This window comes from Lampetra planeri, chromosome 21, assembly GCF_965212315.1.
Source record: "Lampetra planeri chromosome 21, kcLamPlan1.2.h2, whole genome shotgun sequence".
NCBI lineage: Eukaryota > Metazoa > Chordata > Hyperoartia > Petromyzontiformes > Petromyzontidae > Lampetra > Lampetra planeri.
Window position 1 is genome coordinate 905,356 of NC_136127.1, and position 22,655 is coordinate 928,010.

The window sequence follows — 22,655 nt, forward strand, 5'->3', positions numbered from 1 at the left end:
TATTGATATGGGTGCTCATTTCGTGGATCTTGTAATACGCAACACACCACGGGGGTTAGACTTATAATCTACAAAAACGAATATTGTGTGGCGGATTTTGGGAGGAATTGGCCACGGGATTCTGTTAATCCACTGGGGAAGCACGGCATGTGACAAATTACTAAATTAATACTCTTTGGTTCTTCAGTTCCACTGCTGGTTCAGCAGTGGAACTGAAAAACCAAACTGCTGAACCAGCGAGAGAGCTGTTACAACAAGAGTTATTTGTGTGGCGATGGGCAAGCAAGCGGGGTGTGAGCTGGAAAGGAATTCCATCCCCGGACGGAAGCACGTCAGTTGTGTTAATGGGGGAGATTAGGGAAAGAGAGATTAGGGAGAGAGATTAGCATGAGATGAGCTTCCGTCGCCGCATCAGAGTATCATCCCCACATATGCGCACAACAGCAGTGTTAATGGGAGATTAGCACTATGTTGATGGGAGAGATTAGGCAGGGAGATTAGTAAGTTAATGTCATGTCTATGTATAACAAAAGCTGCAGCGCTGCCAACCGCGACTGTGAGGCAAAGCACGTTCACGCAAGAGAACCACCACAATGGTGGTCGCGCCAGTGAGACACAAAGCCCATCACACAGCCAGAACCATCGGTACATCGAGGCTAAGGGAGCAGAGGTGGCCATGTTAGTGAGACCCCAGCCCGTTAATGCAGAGGCACCTAACAGGGTAATGCAATTCAGAGAGTCGGAGATAATAGCCAAACGGCAGGGAAGAATAGAAGCACCACATCAAGTTACGACTTTGCTTGGTTAATAAATGTACTTCCAATGATTGCTCAGCTTTTACCCATCTTCTCGGTTGAAATTGTCTGTGTTTATATATCTGGATAGCTTCATGGACAAATCTTTGATGGTAGCCCGAAGGTTTGCAGAGTACCTTGGTCCGGAAAAAACAATATCGTGCGAGCCCACTGCGTTATAACAATGAACAGCGCCACTGCAGAGGTATTGGTTCTGCCGTGTTTCAAATCTTCCTTGTGTTCACGAACATGGTCCAAGACATGTCGTTTCGTTTCCCCAATGTAACTGCTGCCAAAGACACAACTTAGTTTGTAGACACCAGGGTATTGCATGTCAGGAATGACATCCTTCACAGATGGGATCAAATCATGGATTTTGTGTACTATATTGAATCGGACCTGGATCTTGTGTTTGTTTAAGATTTTGGAAATCTTTTTGGTTACACCTGCTATGTATGGCAAGCTGATGGTTTTGATTGGGTCCTCAGATGCTTGTCTCCCCATGGCTAGGGCTACAGCTTTGCGGATTGTGCGGTCTGAGTATCCATTCATCTTGAGGGCTTGGTGTACGTGCTCCAGTTCACTGGCTACGTGGCGCTGGTCGGAGATGTAGCGGGCCCTATGGTGTAGTGTTTTGATGAGGGAGTTCATCTGGGCTGTTCAAATAATCATGAACTTATAATGGTAAATTATAAGTTCATGATTATTTCTCTGACCTAAAGGGCCAAAATCTGCCACATGGGTCTATGATTAGGGATTTTTCTTTTACTTTGTAATCAGTCTAAAAAAATCCTTTTCCACAAAATAAATAGTGACAGCACAGCTAGTCTGGGCAATGTAAACCTAAATTATTAAAAAAATCACATCTTATATCCACTCTCCCTGCAGCTCCGCTCCTGCAGCTCCAAATTAGTGCTGCTCAATTATATGAATCACGTTTTGCATTGCTGTGAAGCATTTTCTCTTCACCTGCGATGTTCCGCAACCGATAACAACAGTTGCAAACTGCCAATAATCCTCGAATTACAGGGATTCATAGGTTATTGGAATTCTGCTTTGGTTTGAAATTAAATGATGATGCCACATTTGCTTGAGGAGAGATCGCATAACATACATCCACCTGCTCGCCAACACTGCCTTGCCACCCCACCCTACCCCAGGATGGGCTCTTTCTACGCGCCCTGCCTCCCAGCCATCAACGTGCTGCGACTTCTCGCCTCCATGTACCTGCAGTGCTGGGCCGTGATGAGCAGCAATGTCCCGCATGAGCGTGTCTTCAAGGCCTCTCGTTCCAACAACTTCTACATGGCCATTCTCCTCTTCATCCTCTTCCTCAGCCTGCTGCCCACAGCGTACACCATCGTGTCCCTGCCGCCCTCATTCGACTGCGGTCCCTTTAGGTGCGTGGGCGATGCTCCCACGACTTGTTCTGGCCAACCACTCAACCGTTCCCCAGCATCGACAGGAGGACACGGCGCTCAAGTTACAGTGCTACACAAAGGCTGGACCAATCTTCTTAACGTCCATAAATTAATACTCAGGGTAAAATCAAAGTGATTTCCTGGGAGGCCACGGTGGGGCAGGTAAGTGGCTCTCTACCTCGTCGACAGTCCCTCGGGGTTCGAGGATGACATCCATCAGATTTGGAGGTGGCTCTTGAGATGGCATGCGGTCCCAGATGGAGTGGCATCCGCAGTGCCGGGTTAGCATCCTTTTCCTTTCTTTTTTGGCGGCGATCCGCTTCGCCATTGTGACGTTGGGTCTCGAAATGGGTTGCATCCCGATGGATATGGCCGATGTTTCCGCGCTTCATCAGGGAGGACTTGAGGGTATCGTTGAACCATAGGCTCTTTACCGGTCCCATATACAGGCCTGAAAATGGGGTTTCCTGCTAAAATTATCAATGAAGCATTGATGCTCCTATTTACAGTGGTGGAAAAATCCACATTCCTATGGGTGGAGACGAGTCTTTTGATAACACACTCACTTTTGACTTCCCCACAATGTGGCACTCATTTTATTAACCCCAGAGCATTGATGGGATGAGTCAATCCCCAACCAGGCTTTGTAGTCGCAACCTTTCGATTGTGAGCTGTTGGCTCTACCATTGAGACACCGGGCCGGATTGGCCAAGACATAATTTCTTAGTAAATGGATGAAATTGTTTTAGTATATGGACACACATAGGATATAACCTTTAATTATGTACTTTACATGACAGGGGCTGCTACAATCTATTCTGCAGACAGAGTATTGGCATTACATTTTGTTAATTTTGTGCTTACATCTACGTAGAGAGCTTATTCCCTGCCAGCGATTGCGTGTGCATTGTACGTACATTACTGAAAATAACAAACCGTGAATGAGTTTGGATCAATCATTGCAAACCCCTCCCAATCCAAACCCCTACCTGTTGACCCTGTGACCCCAGTGGAAAAACGCGCATGTACGAGGTCATCCAGGAGACCATTGAAGCCGACTTCCCAGCCTGGTTCAGCACCGTGTTCAGCTACGCTGCCAACCCGGGCCTCATCCTGCCGCTCATCCTCCTCATGGTGTACGCACCACACGCCACTCCACAGCGCCGCACCACAGTGCTGCATCACAGTGCTGCAATTTTCATCTCGAATCCCAGATGCATTCCCTTTGCCATCGGCCAGACGAGCATATTTGTGGCGGGTAGCGTTTGTCACAAAACAAATGTCCCATTGCTTTGTACAATACAAAACAATAGAATGATACAACGATAATGAATGTCACAAGACGGACAATGTAATCTAGAAAACAATCGATTTATAAAGGCCAGTTAATAACAATGAGTTTTGAGATGAGATTTTAAAATACCAATTGGTATCCGAGTCTCAAAGCTTTAGATAAATCATTCCACAATCTTGGAGCAGAGGAAAAGAATGGCCTGTCACCCATGTGCACAATGAAAGCACCTGCATTACTAAGTGAGTACACGTGCTGTGAGCGATCCGAATGTCTTCAGATTGAAGTTCCCATAGGCTTTCCCTCTAATAATAATAATGCAATTTATAACGCGAGCAAATTTATGGACATAACAGCCGCAACTCAGAGGCGCGGAGCCAAGCTCAGAGTCGCTCGAAAGCATGGTTATAGAGGTGAGTTTTTAAGTGTCTCTTGAAGGAGACGATTGAGGTGATGCTGCGAATGTGCAGAGGGATAATGTTCCAGACTGTTGGGGCTGCCACCGAGAAGTGGCACATAGACATGACCATCCTGGATCTTGGTATCAAGAGGAGGTCGTGAGTCGCGCTGCGCAGGCATCTGCCATGTGCTGAGCTGCAAGTCGTCAATAATGGAGAAAGGTACGGCAGGCAGGCAGATGTGAAGGCATGGTGGCAGAGGCAGGCGATCTTGTATATGACCCTACTGGCAATGGGTAGCCAGTTAAGGGCACGGAGACAAGAAAGTGAGTCGAGACGGGGATAAGTGCGGCCAATGACGATGCGTGCTAGGTTGTTTTGTAGTCTTTGAAGTTTTTTTAGGTTGCCAGTGGAGGTCCGGACTCGGCCGGAGTTGCAATAGTCGAGGCGAGACCCAACTATGCAACATGCCAATGTTTTGGCAATTTAAGTGGAGATGAGAGGACATAGGTGTCTGAAAGCCTTCAGGTGAAAATTACATGAACTGATGATATGATTGGTTTGACGGTCGAAGGAAAAAGTTGAATCTAGGATGACACCAAGGTAGCTGAAGTGATCGGTAAACTAGATGCTGTGATCAAAGATTTGTATTGTGTTGGGAGTGCTGATGAGTTGATACGTTGCTTAGTACCTAACATGATGGCCACTGACTTTTTCGGATTAAGGGCTAGGTTGTGTGCAGTGAACGACTGTTGCAAGGTGGTGGTACATTCTGAGAGCCTCTCGAATCCAGATGCATTGCTAGAATAGATAGCTGTGAATATAATAGTGTCATCCGCGTATGAGTAGTGCTTAACACCGAAGCTTGCGATGAGCCGGCCGATCCGGGAAGTGTAGGCTGTGAAGAGCAGGGGACCTAGGATGGAGCCCTGGGGAACCCCGCATAATGCTTTTGTTTCAGGCAATGTAGACGTGCCCACCCTGACTGAAGATTGCCGGTCAGTAAGGTACGGAACTATCGAGCACTCTAGTGAGTGCTGTTTCTGTGGAGTAATTTTGACGGTAAGCTGACTGGAAGCAGCAGTAGTTTGGGGAGGAAGTGATGTGCGGTTTTAGCTGGGCGAGGGCTAGTCGTTCAAGGAGTTTAGAGAGGTTTGAGAGATTAGTGATGGGACGATAACTAGATGGGTCATCCTGGTCGAGACTTAGTTTCTTTAACAAGGGGAAACCAGGCCAAATTTGAGGTTGGACGGAAAACACCCCATAGAGAATGAGGCATTTGCGATGTTCCTGATCATGATGGCGAGTTCCGGACCACATTGCTTGAACAAGGAAGCTGGGAGTACGTTGAGTGGAGATTACTTCAATTGAAGTGATTCAATTAAAGAGAAAACGTATTTGTAAACACCGGCTTGAGCATAGTTAGAAAGGTGTCTGGGTGAATGCTTACAATTTCAGAAAACTGGAGCGGTGTACAATGGTGCGATGTGTGGGTAGACGTGCAGGAGTTTGCGATGGTGATCAGCTTGTTGGTGAAGTAAGTATTAAAAGAGGTGGCAAGTTTCAGTGAGGCCGGGGGATCGCTAAGGTGAGGCACCATGGTGCTACCAGGATGTAGAAGATCCTTGAGGGTTTTCCATAAAATGCGCGGTTTTCTGGTTGCTGTTTTGATGCATTCTTCAATGCAGGAGGAACGTGAGACAAGGATACGTTTGTTAGTTTTCCTGCAGGCAACTCTGTAGGCAAGTCGATCAGCAGGTAGACCACTGCAGGACGCGATACTTTCAAGGCGCCTCCTGGTTTGCTTATCCAGTGAGTGTCGTGGGAAGACTGCCTAGCGGTTCGTGATTTTAATGGAGCCAGTTTGTCCAGCGGCGCCCTCATGTCAGCTTCTAGTTGGAGAGCGCAGACGGTTGGATCCGATGATGGGGATAACATTGCAGGCGAATTTGCGAGGAGGTGGTGTAAAGCAGAAAACTCGATACCCTTGAAATTACGGGAGTGGCGGGTGAATTTGATGGTGATTGGCTTGGGAATTTGAAGGGAAAAAAGTATGAGGCGGTGGTCGGAGTAACCAGTTTGGAAATCTCCCAGTGCAATGATGCGTCGCTGCTGGTCAGGTTCCAGAACCAGGTCGCGCATGCTCTCAACATTTGTTGAGGAAGCTCTGGTGGGGCCTGAGTTTGTGATGACTAGGTTATGGCAGGCCAAGGTTGACTCAAGGTGACTATCAATGGAGGCAGGGGTATTGCCGGGGCAATTAAAGTATCCTGTAAGCACGAGCCTGTGAGATGGGTTAGGAATGAGGTAAAGGAATTCCGAAAGCTTGTTTAAGAAGGTAGTGATGCTGCCATCTGGAGGGCGATAGATGGAAATGATGGAAAAGCACTCGTTAGTAGTGAGGGATACGGACTGGACCTCGAAGGTGGCAGGAGCCATCAGTAGATAGAGCTCTTTAATTTTCAACTGTGCATTGTAAACGACCGCTAAGCCACCACCCCGCTGGTTAGTTGCGTGAGGTTTATGAAGAACCTTGTATCCCGAGGGCACGACTTCCAGAAAGATGGCTGGCGGGGAGTCTTGCCTGCACCAGGTCTCAATAATGAGCAAAAGGGTCGATGTGGTGGTCCGAGATGGTATCGTGAACCAGGGCTGATTTGTTGGTAATGGAGCCTGAGTTGAGTAGGCCGAGGCGGATGTGTGAAGGTGGATGTGAAGATCTGTAGTGGCGAGGCGTCGAGAGATTTGAGGAGATGGCTGGTTGAATGTTGACCTGTGAACAGCGGCCCCTACCACCTCTGCAACCACGGTGCCGATGCAGTCTCTGACATTTACCTCGAAGAAGCCCGAGGCCAGAGAGCGCCCTCAGGAGCGCGGGTTCCAGGTGCAGGTGATGAAGATATGGTGCATGTCGAAGCCCTATTATATCAGCCCATTCTGTACCAATGGTAGCAACAAGTCGAGGTAGCGTTGTCCAAGCTCCGTGCCGTCAGCAAGCACTTCCCCATACGTAGCGGATGCATACACGTCCGTGTAAACACTCGTTGAGCGCGTACACGGGGGGACACAACCACGCAGGTGGGGTATACAATGGAGCAGCCAGAAGAACACGAGGTCCAGTGGATTGGCTGACCACACGCTGTGCTCCAGCTCGCTGATGATACAGCAGGGTGGACGAACTTCGCAGAGCTCCCGTTCACTGGTGGTGCTGGGTAGCAGGCAAACCAACTCTCTCGTGTTGAGGAGAGGACAGTCTGCTTCACGTTCCCACTCGCTGATGGTGTTGAACAGTGGATGGAGCACGTCGAGCTCCCACTTGCTGGCGATGCTGGGGCACGCCAAGCTCCCACTCACTGATAGTGCCGGAAGAGGTGCCTTGTGAGGACGTTGCTGGCAGGAACCGGACCCAGGGCGGCTGTTAAGCCGCACTGCTTGAACAATGCAGCCAGCGTCCTCCAACCTCGTGAGTCGGAGCAGCAGGCCTCGTTTACCCGCACTGCCCCTCAGCTGTGCGATGCGGCAGTTAAGCCGGGTTGTGTGACACTGCAGCAGCCGGCATTTCCAGCTGTTGTAGCGCCGCGAGGCGTATGCAGTGAATGCAAAGGCAGGCGGGGTTGGAGGCAGGGATCTGCCACCACCCAGAACTCGGGCGACGCCAAAGTAATAATGAAAATAATCAAACGAAATAAATAATAAGAAAAATGTAGTGGAAGATGAAAGTAAAAAGAGTGGTGGTTAATGAAGAAGGACGTGGGTAAAGTCACGTATAAAGATAAAATAATACATTTAAATTAAATACTAGCATACGACGTTTCGATTGCAACACAAGCAATCATCATCAGGTATAAATTAAATAGAAACACAAATCTAGTATACTTAGAAATGTAATGTAATACAACAGAGAGTCGGATAACATAACAGTCAACACCCTATCTGGTTGATTACGTTCTTCCTGAGAATGCTAAATTTGAGAGAGAGATTAAAGACAGAACCAGAAACATAGACAGACATATAAGCAGACAGATATCACAGAGATGCATAGAGAGAGAGCAAACATGTGAAGTATTGGAATGGCGGCAGGAAACCACTTGACGGGTAGCACACTTTTTATTAAACCTTGACTTGTCACGATACAACGTGTGGTCACTATTCCTCTGACTACACACACTTCACTTGACACGTGTGGTCACTATTCCTCTGACTACACACACTTCACTTGACACGTGTAGTTACTATGCCTCTGACTACACACACTTCACTTGACACGTGTAGTTACTATGGCTCACACTGCATGCTCACACTGCACTCCGCCCCGTAACGTCCGTGGAGCCTACAGGCCCACCCCAGCTTGGGCGTGGGCCACAACCTCTGAGTCCCAAGGGCCGGCCCTCTCACGGACACTCGGCCCCGGGTCCCAGGGTTCCGCCTCTGGGTCACACAGAGCCCCGGCCCCTACAGGACAGCGGGACTAGGTACCGCAGGGCCCTATCTCTTCCTCCTCCGTCTTCAGTCTTCGCTGGTCACTCGCTCCCCGTGCGCCTGTGCGCACCACCTTATATAGCCCCCGCTCACGGGAGACGGAGCGTATGCGGACCTCGACGTGAGCATCCCCCTTAGTTGACCAATCCCCGCGCGCTTGCCCCAGGATCCCATCGCTGTCAGCGCGCGTCACTGATACCCAACCAATCACTGCCTCATAACCCCCGACCCCGCGCTGACCCCTGATCCTTCACCGTCAGCGCGCGTCACCAACACACACAGCCAATCACTACGCGCTGGCACACGATCCCTACCCCAGCGCGTATCACCACTACACATGTAATACAACAGAGAGTCGGATAACATAACAGTCAACACCCTATCTGGTTGATTACGTTCTTCCTGAGAATGCTAAATTTTAGAGAGAGATTAAACACAGAACCAGAAACATAGACAGACATATAAGCAGACAGATATCACAGAGATACATAGAGAGAGAGCCTATGTTTGCTCTCTCTCTATGCATCTCTGTGATATCTGTCTGCTTATGTGTCTGTCTATGTTTCTGGTTCTGTGTTTAATCTCTCTCTCAAATTTAGCATTCTCAGGAAGAACGTAATCAACCAGATAGGGTGTTGACTGTTATGTTATCCGACTCTCTGTTGTATTACATTACATTTCTAAGTATACTAGATTTGTGTTTCTATTTAATTTATACCTGATGATGATTGCTTGTGTTGCAATCGAAACGTCGTATGCTAGTATTTCATTTAAATTTATTATTTTATCTTTATACGTGACTTTACCGAAAGAACCAAAGTATAATTCCCATATTTCAAGCGCAATGATGAAATTTCATCACCATAATGCTGCCCTACTGTGAAGTCTATTTATTTTACATTCATGCTGCTTTTACCAGCTTACATTTTCTTTGCAAAAGGTAAGCGTTATGAGAATTGTTTCATTTTTTGGGTTGCATTTCCCTCAAAATGGATGGCTTGTTATTGAACTACAAGTCTTTTGTTTATACATCACGTGGCTTGAAATAAGATCTTATTCTGCTTTAGTTCCCTTCTGTTGTCTTCGAGAGACAATGGGGCCAAGTGAAATACATCTGCTTGTTCCTGTCTTGCACCACCAGCCTCACGGCTTTGCTTTCATGTGATGGTCACGTTTTATCAACTCTCAGAGTTGATGGCCTAAACTACGACATGAGTGTAGGAGGGGTAAAGCAGCTCGGTTTGATCATACAGTGAGGGAAAACAGTATTTGATCCCCTGCTGATTTTGTACGTTTACCCACTGACAAAGAAATGATCAGTCTATAATTTTAATGGTAGGTTTATTTGAACAGTGAGAGACAGAATAACAACAACAAAATCCAGAAAAACGCATGTCAAAAATGTTATAAATTGATTTGCATTTTAATGAGGGAAATAAGTATTTGACCCCTCTGCAAAACAAGACTTAGTACTTGGTGGCAAAACCCTTGTTGGCAATCACAGAGGTCAGACGTTTCTTGCAGTTGGCCACCAGGTTTGCACACATCTCAGGAGGGATTTTGTCCCACTCCTCTTTGCAGATCTTCTCCAAGTCATTAAGGTTTCGAGGCTGACGTTTGGCAACTCGAACCTTCAGCTCCCTCCACAGATTTTCAATGGGATTAAGGTCTGGAGACTGGCTAGGCCACTCCAGGACCTTAATGTGCTTCTTCTTGAGCCACTCCTTTGTTGCCTTGGCCGTGTGTTTTGGGTCATTGTCATGCTGGAATACCCATCCACGACCCACTTTCAATGCCCTGGCTGAGGGAAGGAGGTTCTCACCCAAGATTTGACGGTACATGGCCCCGTCCATCGTCCCTTTGATGCGGTGAAGTTGTCCTGTCCCCTTAGCAGAAAAACACCCCCAAAGCATAATGTTTCCACCTCCATGTTTGACGGTGGGGATGGTGTTCTTGGGGTCATAGGCAGCATTCCTCCTCCTCCAAACACGGCGAGTTGAGTTGATCCCAAAGAGCTTCATTTTGGTCTCATCTGACCACAACACTTTCACCCAGTTGTCCTCTGAATCATTCAGATGTTCACTGGCAAACTTCAGATGGGCATGTATATGTGCTTTCTTGAGCAGGGGCACCTTGCAGGCGCTGCAGGATTTCAGTCCTTCACGGCGTAGTGTGTTACCAACTGTTTTCTTGGTGTCTATGGTCCCAGCTGCCTTGAGATCATTGACAAGATCCTCCCGTGTAGTTCTGGGCTGATTTTTCACCATTCTCATGATCATTGCAACTCCACGAGGTGAGATCTTGCATGGAGCCCCAGGCCGAGGGAGATTGACAGTTCTTATTGTTTCTTCCATTTGCGAATAATCGCACCAACTGTTGTCACCTTCCTCCCAAAGCTGCTTGGCGATGGTCTTGTAGCCCATTCCAGCCTTGTGTAGGTCTACAATCTTGTCCCTGACATCCTTGGATAGCTCTTTGGTCTTGGCCATGGTGGAGAGTTTGGAATCTGATTGATTGATTGCTTCTGTGAACAGGTGTCTTTTATTCAGGTAACAAGCTGAGATTAGGAGCACTCCCTTTAAGAGTATGCTCCTAATCTCAGCTCGTTACCTGTATAAAAGACACCTGGGAGCCAGAAATCTTTCTGATTGAGAGGGGGTCAAATACATATTTCCCTCATTAAAATACAAATCAATTTATAACATTTTTGACATGCGTTTTTCTGGATTTTTTTGTTGTTATTCTGTCTCTCACTGTTCAAGTAAACCTACCATTAAAATTATAGTCTGATCATTTCTTTGTCAGTGGGCAAACGTACAAAATCAGCAGGGGATCAAATACTTCTATCCCTCACTGTATCAGCACCTCGATATGTTGTTTCTCACATCCCTTTTGTCATAATGATGATGAACCCATCACTTTGAGGTTTTCATTCACAGTTATTATTTTGATGCTTGTTTACACATAAAATACTCTTTTTGAGGAGGATCCTGCCATTTTTTCGCAGTCGGGGACAACGTTGCTGCGTGTAATCCCAATTGAGTAATTTGCAGGTCACTTTTCAGCATTGGGATGTTTGGCAAATACTAGTTCTATCGCATGTCATTTTTTGTTGTCATGCATAACAGGGAAATGACATGCAAACCACACACAAATTCGCCCGAGTTGGGAATCGAACTCGGGACCTTCATGCTGTAAGCCACAAGTACTACCACTGGACAATCGTGTCGCCATTCATTAAACTATTCCTGAAAGTGTATAGGATGCTGGAAACAAGGTCTCTTGGAGTTAAATCCCAGAGAGTAGTTCCTTAATCTCCGAGATTGATGTCTCTGCACCCACTGCATATCACAATGTGCTGGTAATACAGTATAAGTCTAATTTGCATCAAACAGAAACAAATTATATTAGTCCCTCGGTTAACAGTGACATCGATTAACCTTTTTTCGGTTAACGTTTCGCCTCCCATAGTGACCCCATGGTTTCGACGAACACTAACATTCTGACTGGTAATGTGTTTATGTTATGCACGCGAGCGCCAATTTCGGGCAATCTGACTGCTAGTAAGTGGGGCTGAGCCATGGCCTCAGCCAATCAGCGACGCCCATTCATGAGCGTTTAGACCTTGACTGCCTTTGTTCATACAACGCTTTCTGTTTTGGTGGTGGAAACAGCTCTCCTGCAGACTCAATGATTTTTTACTTATTTTTCAACTTATAAGTGAATTCGATTAACATTTATTTCGGTTAACAGTTTTCGTGGAACAGATTTAAAACGTTAACCGAGGGATGACGCTATAATCTTAATTCAAAACTCTATCCTCTTTAGCCCCAGAGGAACTGTTGTATCAACTTACGTGTAAAATGTTTAAATCTTGACTTAAAGCGTTCGTGACTGCAGAAATTCATACTCTTTGGGTCTTTTGGTAAAGTCATGTAGACAGAAAAATAATAAAATAAAATAAAATCACGACGTTTCGATCGCAACACAAGCATTCGTCTTCAGGTGAAAAAATACAGCAAGCGGACTGCTGAGGCAGGAAGAAATATAGCGCTATATTTCTTCCTGCCTCAGCAGCGCTATATTTCTTCCTGCCTCAGCAGTCCGCCTGCTGAATTTTTTCACCTGAAGACGATTGCTTGTTGCGATCGAAACATCGTGATTTTTTACTATTTTAACATTTTTCTATCTACGTGACTTCACCGAAAAACCCAAAGAGTATGAGATGTTTAAGTTAGAGTGCTCATGTATAGCCCGTGTGTAACATGGGTCGAACTGTAGCAAAATACCAGAGAGGAAATGTGCTGTGCCGTTTGTGATGGCCTGTTCCCTTTGCCCTGCGCCCATCAGGCTAGCCCTGTACTATTTACAGGCAGTGTCTCAATCTTACAAAGATGCCAACCTGGAGCTCAAGAAGAAACTTCAAATGGTACGGACTCTGCACGTTTGGCAATACATCACAACTTTCTAAGTGCCATCGCGTTCCTGATTTCTTCAAACTTCGATTCAAGCACATGCAAAGCACTGGGAATCCATAATTCCCCATGAGCTACCACTATCCTCTTGGCTTGAAATTCAATTACATAATGCCACGAGCATGATTATTTTGCCCGGTGCTCCCACAAGCCAGGGATCGATATAAAAGCATAGGTTTCAGGCTGTTGAGACTATAATGGGTTGGGGGCTTGTAATCCATTTCCAGAACTGGAAGGCCTACAGCAAATCCAATCTAGTCAAAAATAATCGAAAACTGAAGATGTCGAAAATCCCCTGGTTTAATGCAATAATTATCTCACGTCCCAAGAACTTTCCTTGCTCTATTATTTCTTACACTGTCTGTTTTAACATGTTTGAGCACAAGCCCAAAGGCAATGTTTTTTATAAAATAATTTGGGAAAGGAAACGATGGGAGGGAAATCCGAAGTCGGGGATTGTGAGAGAAGAAAACGCAGAAAGAGAAGTGTAGTGAGCCGGTGGGTGAATTAGTGAGCTGTTGCGATCTTCAGTGTGGTGGAAGAAGAGTGTGGGTGAGATAAAACGGTGAGTCTCAACATGGGCAGAGAAATCAATGAGTGAAAGGGAATTGATTTGAACGACCACCGGGTGGTGGATGTAAGGCCAGGTGGCTCGGTAGTGAGTGAACGGTTCGCAATTGAAAAGTGGCGAGTTCAAATCTCGGTTGGGGGGGTTGATTTTGCCCGTCATAAATTAGTCCTTTGGAGAGAGTGGCCCCCATCATAGAAAAAGGGAATTTCCAACACTGGCTCAGAGCTGTAAACAGGAGATGAGCACCAATGCCTTAATGCTCGTTTGAGCAGCAAGGAGACGCCGAACATCATTTTTGTTTTGACCACCGCGGTTCGTGCGCCCCCAACGCCCTCCGTCCCTTCCTGTTGTAACGTCTCAGCAACGCGACGACGAGAAAAACAAAAAGAGCAAGGCGGCGGGACTCATGGAAGATTTCGAGGAGGAGCAGACGAACGTGGACGTGAAGAAGGGGGCAGAGGGCGGTGCTGCGATGGGAGCGGGAAAGGGAGGTGGTGACAAACCGGCGGCAGCGGCTGCGAGCGGAGAGGCGGAGAGGGGAGCCAAACACGGGGCGGCTGCTCACGAGGGACCGCCGGCGGCGCAGGGACAGCAGAGTGGACAGGCAGCAGTAGCAGGTGCGTGCGTGGAGACCAACCCACTCGCTGCAAACAAGTGGATTTAACAACAAAGACGCCCCGTATAGCCTTAACAGACTTGGGGCAAGTGCTGTTTGCATACCTGTCGACCCCTTATCAGTGCCTACCTTATTACAGACCAATTCAGACCTTGTTGGTCACCCCGTGCCATTATAAATGTCAACGTTCATCCTACAAAGTCCCATCACAAGGGAGAAACACAAACAAATAGACACAAATTATGTTACAAAACAGTTTTACGTATTAATTTTGATAATTGGTCTGTGATCCTGCATGCTGATGCTGTCCCACGACTTTTTTTATTTGGCCGTATTAATTTGTTTTGCCCATATTAAAATGGCTGTATGCCGTATGGACCTGAAAACCCCCAATTTCCCTGTAGAAGAATATTGGTAAACCGTATGGGTTGACAGGTATGTGTTTGCGATAACCTATGAAGGCCGGCATGGCAGATGAAGGGGGTGGGTGGCCAGCACCACACCCGACCGTCTTTGTCTCCCCGGTGGCTATGTTTACACACCACACCAGGTACTTAGTTGAGGCTGAGTCGACCAAGGGGAGGCCCAAGACCGGTTCAGATAATCGCCACTGGTGTTGGTGGCCGTAAGCGGGAATCGAACTTGTGCAACGGGGTTCGTAGCGTAGTGCACTAACCATTACACTACCGCTTCCCACAACACATTTTCTCAACTATTTTAGTTTGTTGGTCTAAATTACAACATCGCCACGCATTCAGTTATTTTGAGCCGATGGTGTGGAAAAGGCTGTGAGCTTTTGTCCATTCAATGCTGCACGCCTGCGTGTGTTGTTAAATCAAAACACAAGCATGCTGACGAAGAAGTGAACACTGGGGTATTCTTACAAAGAGGCACAGCGAGTTGTCACACTTCTCAAAACACTAAACATGTTAATTGAAAACATCCCTCTTAATTTTGAAAGCAGCAGTGAACATGGTTTGCTTGACAAATATGTTTCATATCGGCATTTATGCATTTCCATTTCAACTCCTAAATAAATACATCTATAGCGCTATATTAATGACTAGGATTTGTTTTTGATGGAGTACCCTTCGTGCCACTGCATCTCAGAGCGATGTTCATGCGATAAGTGACTTGCATCACATCTCAAACATTTGAAGGGTACCCCCAGTGGCAGCTGTCCCTAGGATGCACAAGGCAACTCGGCACCTGGCCTGCAAGTGGGCAGTAGTCGAGCAGTAGGGGGCAATGATTGCTATGTTTAATTCCAGGCATGCTCACAAAGGTGTGTGGATACTTTAAGCTATACATTATTTTCTCACTGCTGTTTGTGACCTCTCCACTGACCATGGCGTAACATGTGTAGAGGTGTTGAGGGCGGGGCCGGGCTATGTCAGGTGACCGACATTCGCCAACCAGAAGCCGCCACGTCGTCAATAGCGGCCAGCGCGTCACCAGCAGAGCGACCGCCGATGGCGCCCGCCCTTCCCGCCGATACTGTGCGGAGTGGCGGGAACGACGGGGCGCGATCTACGGCTGCGGACGCCGCGTTCCAGCAGCGATTACCGCCCCTCAAAGAGTTTGTGGGGGAAGACAGTGACTGGGTAGCCTTCTGAAGACGGTTCCTCGCTCACCAAGAAATGTCACAATGGACGGATGACGAAGCACTAGGCGCGCTACCGGCGATGCTCGACAGTGACGCCCTTGCTACCCTCACCTCGGCGCCAAGAATGGCGTGCGCCATGCTGCAAATGGCGCTTCAACTCCTGTCTGCAGTCTACGGACCACCTTCTGACTGCAGACAGCTGTTCTACGATCGCCAGCGGGGCACCAAGGAATCGCCCCTGGCATACCGCACAGCTCTCCTGGCCCTGGCGAAGGCGGCTTTCCCGCGGATGGACGAGGAAGGGGTGGACGCCATGGTGGCAGAGAAGATATTGCTGTTGGCGGACGATTTGGACATTGTCGTCTTGGCGCAAGATGACACGGAGATGTGTTCCCTGCGGGCCGCGTGGCACATCCACGCAAACTTGCTGTCCCAGCGTCGCAAGGCCAGCAAGGCGGCGGCCAGGCATACCGTGGCTGCAACCACCCTCCCATTGGAAGAGGTCTGTGCTGTGGGTCACCCGATGGAGTGGAGATCCGGGGGACGACCAGCTCGGGACGGACCGAGCCACCAGGATCAGCCCAAGCCGTCTGGGGCGCTCACGCGCTGCTACAACTGTGGCCTCCGGGGCCATGTGGCCGGACGTCGCGCCTCTACCCAAGCCTCACCAGGAAACTCCGGCGAGTCGTGGCACCCCACATGTTTGGCCTACGCACACACCTGTGACACACTCACTCACTGCAATGAACGGGGGTCAAAAATCGCCTGTCATTGCGTCGAAATGTTCCATGATGGGGAGGGCATTCCAACCAGGCCAGTGGTCTGAGTTGGCCCATCGCGTTGTTGCCGCGTCGGCGGGGTCGTCGGTCGTTGTGGGACATATTGATGGGGTTGAGGTGCGGGTCTTAGTTGATACGGGAGCATCGGCAACTATTGTGTCCAATTTAATTCATAACATTCTCCCCGTTCAAAGCCGTCCTTTGCTCCCCGTTGATGTTCCATGCTATGCTGCTAATGGGGGCTCGCTGGGCATTATCGGACAGATCCGCGCGCAAATTTGTATTGGGGACATCAAATTATCCGGCCCGATATTGGTCTCCTCCTCGCTGGCGGTTCCGTGCCTGTTGGGGACGGATTTCTTGGCCAAAATGCCAATTCGTATCTTGATCGACCAGGGTTGCATCGAACTCCCGTCGGGCCGACGTATGATGTTCTTGTCCTCCCTCGCTACTGTCCGTACGGCATTTGCGACGGTACAGGCGCTGGTTGCGAGGACAGTACGCGTACCGCCAGGAGCTCAGATGCTCGTGCCTCTTAGGCTGCGTCGACCATTTGCTAAGGGGATTGGGGATCGGGGGGTTCTGTTGGGACCATCTAGGGCCGGGGTCAACGGACCTGATTTGATAGCGGCCCAGACCATTGTGAAAGGGGACGGGGACCCCTTCATAGCGGTCCTCAATGTGGGGTCGCGAACGGCTGTGGTTCCTCAAGGGACTGTGCTTGCGCACGCGACGCCGGTACCCTGTGAGGAACCGGTCATTGGTCAGGTGAGCACCGGTCCTCCGTCGCAACCGCATTCGGACCATGATGAGGGGTGGCTGGATGCGCTTTGTGCGGGATCATCGGACCTGTCCGACTCACAGCGTGAGAGGCTTCGAATCCTCCTGCGCGAGTTTTCCGACGTTTTTAGTCAACACAAATACGATATTGGTTGTACTAAACTGCTGCGACACCATATTGACACGGGTGACAGCGTGCCAATCCGCCAAAATCCTTTTCGGTTGAGTCCCGCCGAAAAGGATCATGTCAAATCGGCCGTAGACGACATGCTAGCTGCGGATATTATATCCCCTTCTACCAGCCCTTGGGGTGCGCCGATTGTCTTAGTTAAAAAACACGACGGCTCATTGCGGTTTTGTGTCGATTTTTGTCGGCTGAACAAGATTTCCGTAGCCGACGCACACCCGCTCCCTCGGATGGATGAATCGCTTGATGCCCTGGCGTGGGCGCGGTTCTTCTCCACATTGGATTTACTGTCAGGGTTCTGGCAGCTCCCTCTGGCTGAGGAATCTAAACCTAAAACTGCTTTCCGTACGCCGCACAGCCTTTTCCAATTTAACCGCTTGCCGATGGGGCTCCATTCAGCGCCGGCAACTTTTCAGCGATTAATGGAATTGGTCCTGGCTGGGTTGCAATGGGATTCATGTTTGATTTACTTAGACGATGTCATCGTCTTTAGTAAAACATTAGATGAACACCTCCAGAGGTTGCGTGCTGTTTTCCTCAAAATGCGGGCTGCTAATTTGAAATTCAAGCCCCAGAAGTGTCATTTGCTCCGCGAATCGGTGCGGTATTTGGGTCACATTGTCGGACGCTCAGGTATTGCCACAAATCCCGCCAAAACGCAATGTGTCAGCTCCTGGCCGACTCCCACCTCGGTGGGGGAGGTCAGGAATTTAATTGGATTCGCGTCATATTACCGATGGTTTGTCGCTGATTTCGCAACAATTGCGAAACCCTTACATGCCTTGACATCAAAGGGGGTCAAGTTTCACTGGGGACAGGAGGAGGAGGCTGCTTTTCGCTCTCTCCGGGACACCCTAGTGGGGGCTCTGCCATTGAGTTATCCTGACTTTACAAAACCCTTCTTGCTCGATACAGACGCAAGCAACACGGGCATTGGGGGCGTGCTTTCGCAGGTTGTTGGGGGCGTAGAGCATGTGGTAGCGTACGGCAGTCGGGTGTTGTCTCCGGCGGAACAAAGGTACTGTGTTACCCATCGGGAACTATTGGCAATCGTTTACTTCATTCAGCAATATCGCCCATATCTGTACGATCTTAATTTAGGAGCTTTCGTGACTGCAGGAATTATTCTTTGGTTCTTTTCGGTTAAGTCACATCTATTATTTTATTTTTAGACGTGACTTAACCGAAAAGAACCAAAGAACATATCTGTACGGTCAACATTTCACCGTCCGCACAGATCATGCGGCGCTGCAGTACGCCTTGCGGGTTCAACAGACATCGGGACAATTGTCTCAATGGTTGGAGATTCTCCAAGATTTCGATTTTGAGACTACATATTGTAAGGGCGTTCCCCACATGAACGCAGACGCTCTGTCGCGTTTACCGCCCACCTCCGAGTGCGCTTGCCTCCTGGGTTCGGGGCATTGCAGACCTCCGAATGTGATCTCTGATTCGGTCCTTGCGGCCGCCGCTGATGCGCCTTCAATTGCGGGTCCTATTGAGCAAGAAGGGAGGGATTCTTTGCTGGGGTTGTCTGTTGCGGAGTGGGGGCACCTCCAAATGGAGGACACCTCCCTCCTCGCTTTGCCCCGTCGCATCGGGGGAGTTGGTCGGGGGGCGGAAAATGTCGACTCGTGGGGGTTATTCCAGGGTCTTTTGATGCATTGGGATGGGAGATCCCGCCGCCACCGGCTGGTGGTGCCTTCCGCATTGAGGGGTAGAGTGGTGTGGCCTGCGCACGAGCGACTCCTTCACCTGGGGACTCGCAAAACCCTTGCCATGCTCCAGCTGGATTTTTCTTGGCCGGGCATGGCAAGGGACGTGGATGATCTTTTAGGGTCGTGTACTCAGTGCGCGCAACGGAAGCCACCAGCGAGGGGGTCCAACCCACCATTGCAGTCTATCAAAGTTTCCCGGGTTAACGAGCTCGTCGCACTTGATATTCTGGGCCCATTCCCCGCTACACCTAGGGGAAATAAATACCTATTGACCGGGGTAGAATATTTTACGTGATGGCCTATGGCCTGGCCCCTCGCCAACCAGTCGGCAGCAGCCATCGCGGAGGCCTTTGTCCAGGGCTACGTCCTCGACAAAGGTGCTCCGGAGCGGCTGCTGACCGACCAGGGTAAAAAATTTTCTGGTAAACTTCTACACGAAGTGTGCGAGCTCCTGGGTACGAAAAAAATGCGTACCTCCCCATATCATCCGCAAACCGACGGGATGGTGGAGCGTCTGCATCGGACTATCACGTCCATGCTGTCCCAACAGGTCTCTGAATCCCAGACCGATTGGGACCTTCATATTCCGGGGGTTTTGGCGGCCTACAGAATGGCTCCTCATGCGGCGATCGGATTTTCGTCCTTCTTCTTAATGTACGGCCGCGAGGCTAGCCCACCTGTCGCGACTCAGCTGCAGATCTCCACGCCGCATGCTAAATCAAAATTGACCGACCATGTCAAATTCAACATCGCTAAATTGACAGAGGCGCGGGAGGCGGCCATCCAGAATTCAGAACTCCGCCAGAGGGCGAATGAGAGGCTCAGGCTGGGTCGGGCACATGTGCTCCAGTGGAAACCAGGTGACAAGGCGTGGTTGCACTGTCCCCAAGTACCACTGGCGACCTCGTCTAAGCTGGTGCGGCCATGGTGGGGGCCCGTGGAAGTGGTGCAGGTCTTGCGGCCACAATGTGTACGTGTCCGATGGGGGAAGCGTCGGTGGTTCGTGCACCCCTCCAGGTTGAAACCGTTCGTTGCGCCCCATGTTCCTAGCACACACACACATGACCAAACATGTGAGGGGTCCACCGACTCCCAGAGTCCGACTTCGCTGCTTTCGCCTGACTTGCCACCGACTGTTCCACCTCCAGGTGCACCAGGATTGACGTGCTCACGACCGCCAACCCCTCCCGGGGGGGTAGGGGGTCGCTCATCGGCGAAGCCAGACACTCTCGCACCCGGACTGTTGACATCCACCACTGGGCCAACCGGGGCTGCCCCTTGTGACGGCCCCGCTGCAAGAATGCGCGCCAAAACGCGCAGACTTTTGTGAGATCGGCCGCTTGTGCGGCCCTTGCGGGGGTTGCGGGGTGGGGGGGGGGTCCTGGAAATTGTATATATGTTGTTTTTTTACGGGATGGGGTATTTATTCGGGGGGGGGGGTGCATCGGGTTGTTGTTGTTGTTGCTGTTGTTGTTAATTACGCGAGGCACACAAGGGGTTGGGGGGATGCATCTTTATTGTGATTTTGTTGCAGCCGGAACGGCTGCGGGCTGTACAGGGGGGGTGATGTAGAGGTGTTACGGGAGGGCAAACAAACACACTGGGCGTGGTTATGCCCGTACGCGAAGAGATGCTTACATCCACGTCCGCACCATTTAGCCTGGGGGGCTAACACGGCACTGGGATCCCCCACGGCCCCACCCCTCAGTGGGGGAGTTGCTATATAAGGCGGTGAGCCGGAGGGCTCGGGGTTCAGTGTTCAGCTTAAACCAGCGAAGCAAGAAGACCGGCTAAATAGGCCCTGGGACTCCCCTGGATTGCTGTCCTTCTCAGGACCGACCAGGGCAAGCCAGTGGCGTGGCCCCGAGAGCCCAGAGCCGATGTTCTTGTAAGAGCTGGTCTGGGGACTCAGGGTGCCATAATCCCAGATTAACCAGAGCTGGGTCAGCTAGCCTCCCCTAGCCCTGTAGTGGAGGACCTAGGAGTAGGCTAGCCGGGACAGAGATTGTGGGATCTCCCTGTTAGACGGGTGAAGGGGCCGATACCCCTTCGAGTGTTGTATATCTCGGCCTGTAATATACACTGTGGTTAATAAATAAGTGTGCCTCCGACTACGTCATCCAAGTCTCCTTGAACCTACTACACATGCTCGAGCATGCCTAGGCTAAATTTCGATTTAAAGCTTTCGTGACTGCAGGGATTCATCTTCTTGGTTCTTTCGGTAAAGTCACGTAGAAGGGAAGTAATTAAATAATCAAAATAAAACATAATAAAATAATTCTCACGACGTTTCGGCCACAATGCAAGCAGCCGTCCTCAGGTGAAGAACAGGTATGTCGAGAAGACAGAGTCTGAATGACAACCCCAGGCTTGGAGCGTCTTTTTAAGCTGGGTTGGAGGGGGGGAAGAGCGCCTTGACAAAATAATTTGCATATCAAGAGGAATTTAGCATATATATAAGCTGGGTTGGAGGTGGAAGAAGAGCACCTTGACAAAATAATTTGCAAATCAAGAGGAAATTTGAGACCGACGCCATCCAGACTGCCACTCTACGCCCGACCTTATGGAAGAGGTACGTAGATGACACTTTTGTCATCTGGCCACATGGCCGGCCTGCTCTAGACCAATTCCTCGACCACATCAATTCCATACACCCAGCCATCAGATTCACCATGGAAGTCGAAAAAGATGGCAAGCTACCCTTTTTGGATGTCCTAATTAAAAGGAGACCTGATGGTTCAATGAGCCATTCTGTCTACAGGAAAGCCACCCACACGGATGCTTACCTAAAACCGGATTCCCATCACCATCCATCCCAGAAGAACTCCCTCATCAAGACTCTATACCATAGAGCCCAATGCATCTCCGACCAGGAACACATTGCCAGTGAACTCAAACACGTACGCCAAGCTCTTAAGGCTAATGGTTACTCCGACTACACAATCCGCAAGGCCATCACTCCAACCATCAAGAAGGATCCTGTTGAGGAGCCTATCAAAACCATCACCTTACCCTACATTGCTGGGGTCACAAAAAAGATCTCCAAAATCCTGATTAAACACAAGATCCAGGTCCGATTCAACACAGTACATAAAATCCGTGATCTGGTCCCGTCTGTAAAAGACGTGGTTCCAGACATACAGTACCCTGGCGTCTACAAACTAAGTTGCCTCTGTGGTAGCAGTTACATTGGAGAAACCAAACGACATGTCTCGGATCGCATCCGTGAACACAAAGCAGACCTGAAACACGGTAGGACAAACACCTCAGCCGTGGCAGATCACTGTTACAATTCAGTGGGCTCACATGACATTGACTTCTCCAAGACGGAGGTTCTCTGCAAGCCATCTGGCTACCATGAGAGATTCGTTCATGAGGCGATCCACATATACAAACACAGAGACAATTTCAACCGAGAAGATGGATTCTGGCTCAGCAATCATTGGAAGGACGTAATAAACCATTTCGGATCTTAACTGATTGTTGTTCACGTTTACGGTGACTTGCAGACCGCAGTCCACTCACTGGCATTGACTGTGT

At 49.3% G+C, this 22,655-nt stretch overlaps 1 protein-coding gene across 1 annotated transcript in view; it reads left to right on the top strand.

Annotated features, from left to right (window-relative positions):
- The window catches only part of LOC144724777 (transmembrane channel-like protein 1), a 72,818-nt gene that overhangs the window by 45,199 nt on the left and 4,964 nt on the right, over positions 1-22,655 (top strand). The window contains exons 16-20 of the mRNA XM_078604163.1: positions 1,955-2,194; positions 3,226-3,351; positions 12,734-12,812; positions 13,791-14,050; positions 20,060-20,067. Coding sequence (XP_078460289.1) covers positions 1,955-2,194; positions 3,226-3,351; positions 12,734-12,812; positions 13,791-14,050; positions 20,060-20,067 — 713 coding nt within the window. The remainder of the gene's footprint in view (positions 1-1,954; positions 2,195-3,225; positions 3,352-12,733; positions 12,813-13,790; positions 14,051-20,059; positions 20,068-22,655) is intronic.